General features: G+C 36.1%; 1 protein-coding gene across 1 annotated transcript in view; it reads right to left on the bottom strand.

Annotated features, from left to right (window-relative positions):
* Nucleotides 1-1695: 1695 nt before the first annotated feature.
* The window catches only part of myd88 (MYD88 innate immune signal transduction adaptor), a 5202-nt gene continuing 3713 nt past the window's right edge, over nucleotides 1696-3184 (bottom strand). The window contains exon 5 of the mRNA XM_016553595.1: nucleotides 1696-1927. Within this exon, the coding sequence (XP_016409081.1) occupies nucleotides 1773-1927 (155 nt within the window). The 3' untranslated portion in view covers nucleotides 1696-1772. The remainder of the gene's footprint in view (nucleotides 1928-3184) is intronic.

The raw sequence follows: 3184 nt of genomic DNA, 5'->3' as shown, positions 1-3184 counted from the left end.
TAACTGGAGTTTCATGGTGTCGATCTGAAAACACATAATTCTGTTACTATCCTTTGATATTTTCATAATATTTCTGTAAATTCATTATAGAATGTGAAACAAGCCAATAAAACCATGGAAAACGTATGCTAATGCAGGTCACTTCCTGGAGGATGATGTCATTAGGCAACTGCCTTGAGTTAAAGGGATATTACAAAAGAGTAGAATGGAAAGTAAAATTGAAAACACAGGAAAATTCTATTTAATGAGGATCGACTGCAACAATATTCTCAAGAATACTTTAATAAAGTCCATGATAGAAGTGCATTGCACCCGGGGACATGACAAAAACTAAATTGAATTTTATTATTTGATAAAAAAATGTGAGACATTACAAATACTGTGCTTCACTGTCATTGGTTCAGTGGTCAGTTTTTAAGTAGCAACTCAAAAGGCACTCTATTCATAATATCAACCCCACAGTCTGTACAATCAATAACCAAACATGTTTGAGAAAAAAGCATGTAATGTATGCTGTAAATCTTGTAACTCTGTCTCTCTCTCTCTCACACACACACACACACACTTCTATCTTAAAATCTGCAAGGTTTGCAGCAGAGGTTACTACTCGTTTGTTTTTCTAATGAGCTTCAGAAGTGTTTTTTTTGTTCTTTTTTTTTCAGAAGAATTTCTCACTGCTTCAGTAGAAAGAGTTTCCACTAACAGGAAGTGTGGTAAATGTGGCAACTTGATCTTAATACACAAAAATGAAATGAGATATGAATACGTTTTTGAGTAATAATTAATGCTATATGCATATTAGCCAATATATATTCATCTGTATGTACAATGCTGTAAAATGTGTGAACAATATAAAAGTTCTGTTGTTTTCATATAAAACAAAGTCTGATCTAACAGATTAAAGACAGTTGATATTCATGTACCGTCAAAGATTAAGGTACTCAAGACGCAAAAACATGGTTAACCAACCATGACTGCGTGGCCAGAGCAAACATAACATACACAAATATATTTTACATGAATATTTTATAACACAAAACACTGCCAGTATGAAAGACAAATTAAAACATCGGAGCAAAAGTGTTTCTTATGAGCCCATACTACTACATACATCACTTCAAAAAGCTTCAATTAAAGTTTAGCGATAGCAAATCAGAGATAAAATGAAATAGCTGATGCACTTTCAGATTTCACATACAAAAACAACAAAATAAACACACTTCTGCACACTGCGAACAAGACAAGAAACTAAATGAATAACCGTTTGTAGGGATTTGCTTTGGAAACTGAGCAACCTTTTGATTAAGGCAGACGTATCGTTGTCGTAAATACCACAAAAAGTACCTTTCTTGAAATGTTAATAAGCTGGACTCACTACTTAGTCTGAGAAACTCTCCCAAGCAAGCAAAGATTCACTTAAGGTATTTTCCCTTCATCCTCCAGAGAATAGCTTTACCCAGTGATGACTGCATAATAAACCTTTAAAGGGGTCATATGATGCGATTTCAATTTTTTCTTTCTCTTTGGAGTGTTACAAGCTCTTGGTGCATAAAGAAGATCTGTAAAGTTGCAAAGACTAAAGTCTTAAAAAACAAAGCGACGCGTTTCAGAAAGGCGGGGCATAGAGGAGAAACAATAATGTACAGTATGTGGAAAATAATGTGTTTTTTTAACCTTAAACCGCATAAACACATTTCATTATACCAAATACACAAAATAATGTTCTTTTTAGCAGCATCATATGACCCCTTTAACAGTGTCTATAGAAAAGATCAGGGCAGCGAGAGCGCCTTGGCCAGCCGGGTCCAGAACCAGACCTGTGTGCAGGGCCTGGTGTAATCACAGATGGTCAGAAAACGGAGAATGCTGGGAAAAGGCTCCTTCATGGATTTGTAGACAACAGGGATTAGACGTTTAGAGCGAGCTCCTGCAGCAGAGACAAAAGTCAAAATGTTACAAGAATTTCTGTGCTGCTTTTATAGCTGCATTATCCTTCAGATTTAATGACATGAGATTAATACTTCAGCACAGTTTAGCACAGATATATCACAACTGGAGAGTTCAATGACTGAAATATAGCTCCAAGCAGTAATGATCGGCTCAGTCTTTAGGAAAACAATGGACGTGCTTTTAAGCAGGTAAATTTAGGAGGACTATTTCAAAACCGGTGTAAGAGACAGACTTCCTGCTGCCAGGTGGTGCTATGACAGTTACCCACAATAATAATGTCACTGTGATCAGCCTCCATGACCAAACATACAGCTCAAGTTTGCTCTAAATCACTTGAAAATGTATTGCCTTACCATGGAAAAGCTGATATAATTGTTCAATGCTGATATATACTATATAGCAATTCTTAATTGCTTAATTGTCTAATCGTCACCAAAAGTAAACTATATTATCACCCACCTCTGTATAGAAAGTTGGATATATTAGCATTTTCAACTTTCAACCCATATTCTCACTTAAAGTGATATAGACTATACAGCAAATCTTAACTACTTGATTGTTTACATCATAGCAAAATGTAAACTATATTTTTGCCTAACTATGAAAGTGCAGTCAAAATTTTGCCAGTGAAATCCAGTCATTCCAATAGGATTCTGTGTGATTGGGCGTTTCATGTAAGGGCGAAAAAGTTACCCATGCAGATTTTGTTAGTTGGTCATGTGAATTTAGCTTGAAAGTGTCTGTTGTGTGAGTTTGGCTTTATACATCGCTACACTATTGACAATAGACAATGGATCTTCTTAGCCTATCAAATTTTGCTAATGTGATTGTACCTTTAGGCATGAACATATCATAAACTTTAACATGATTTTATGTAAAGCTGCTTTGGAACAATGTATAAAATTGACTTGGCTACAAAATTTTTTTTTTGGAAATTTAGCATCATCAGTGTCTTGGTAGGGTTGGGCGATGTCTACAGTGAAACATCGCGATGGACGATGACATCGGCGTGTGCGGGTGGGTGGAGTTAGGGGGTGTGCCCGAAGCGTGAATCCTTATAAGGGAAAAGGGAAAACAAATAACGATTCCTAACACCGTGTCTACACCAGACACAAGCGGCACGGCGCGACAAAATACTATAGAACCATTGATCTATAACAGAGATTTATTATATATAGATCAATCTATAGAACTCATTATAATCAGTGATGCTGTCTACACTGGATGCGGCGCG

The sequence above is a fragment of the Sinocyclocheilus rhinocerous genome, unplaced genomic scaffold (assembly GCF_001515625.1).
Source record: "Sinocyclocheilus rhinocerous isolate Xijiao unplaced genomic scaffold, SAMN03320098_v1.1 scaffold2000, whole genome shotgun sequence".
In the NCBI taxonomy this organism is placed as follows: Eukaryota; Metazoa; Chordata; class Actinopteri; order Cypriniformes; family Cyprinidae; genus Sinocyclocheilus; species Sinocyclocheilus rhinocerous.
Note: the sequence above shows the minus strand (reverse complement) of the source record. Positions and strands in the feature narration are given on the sequence as shown.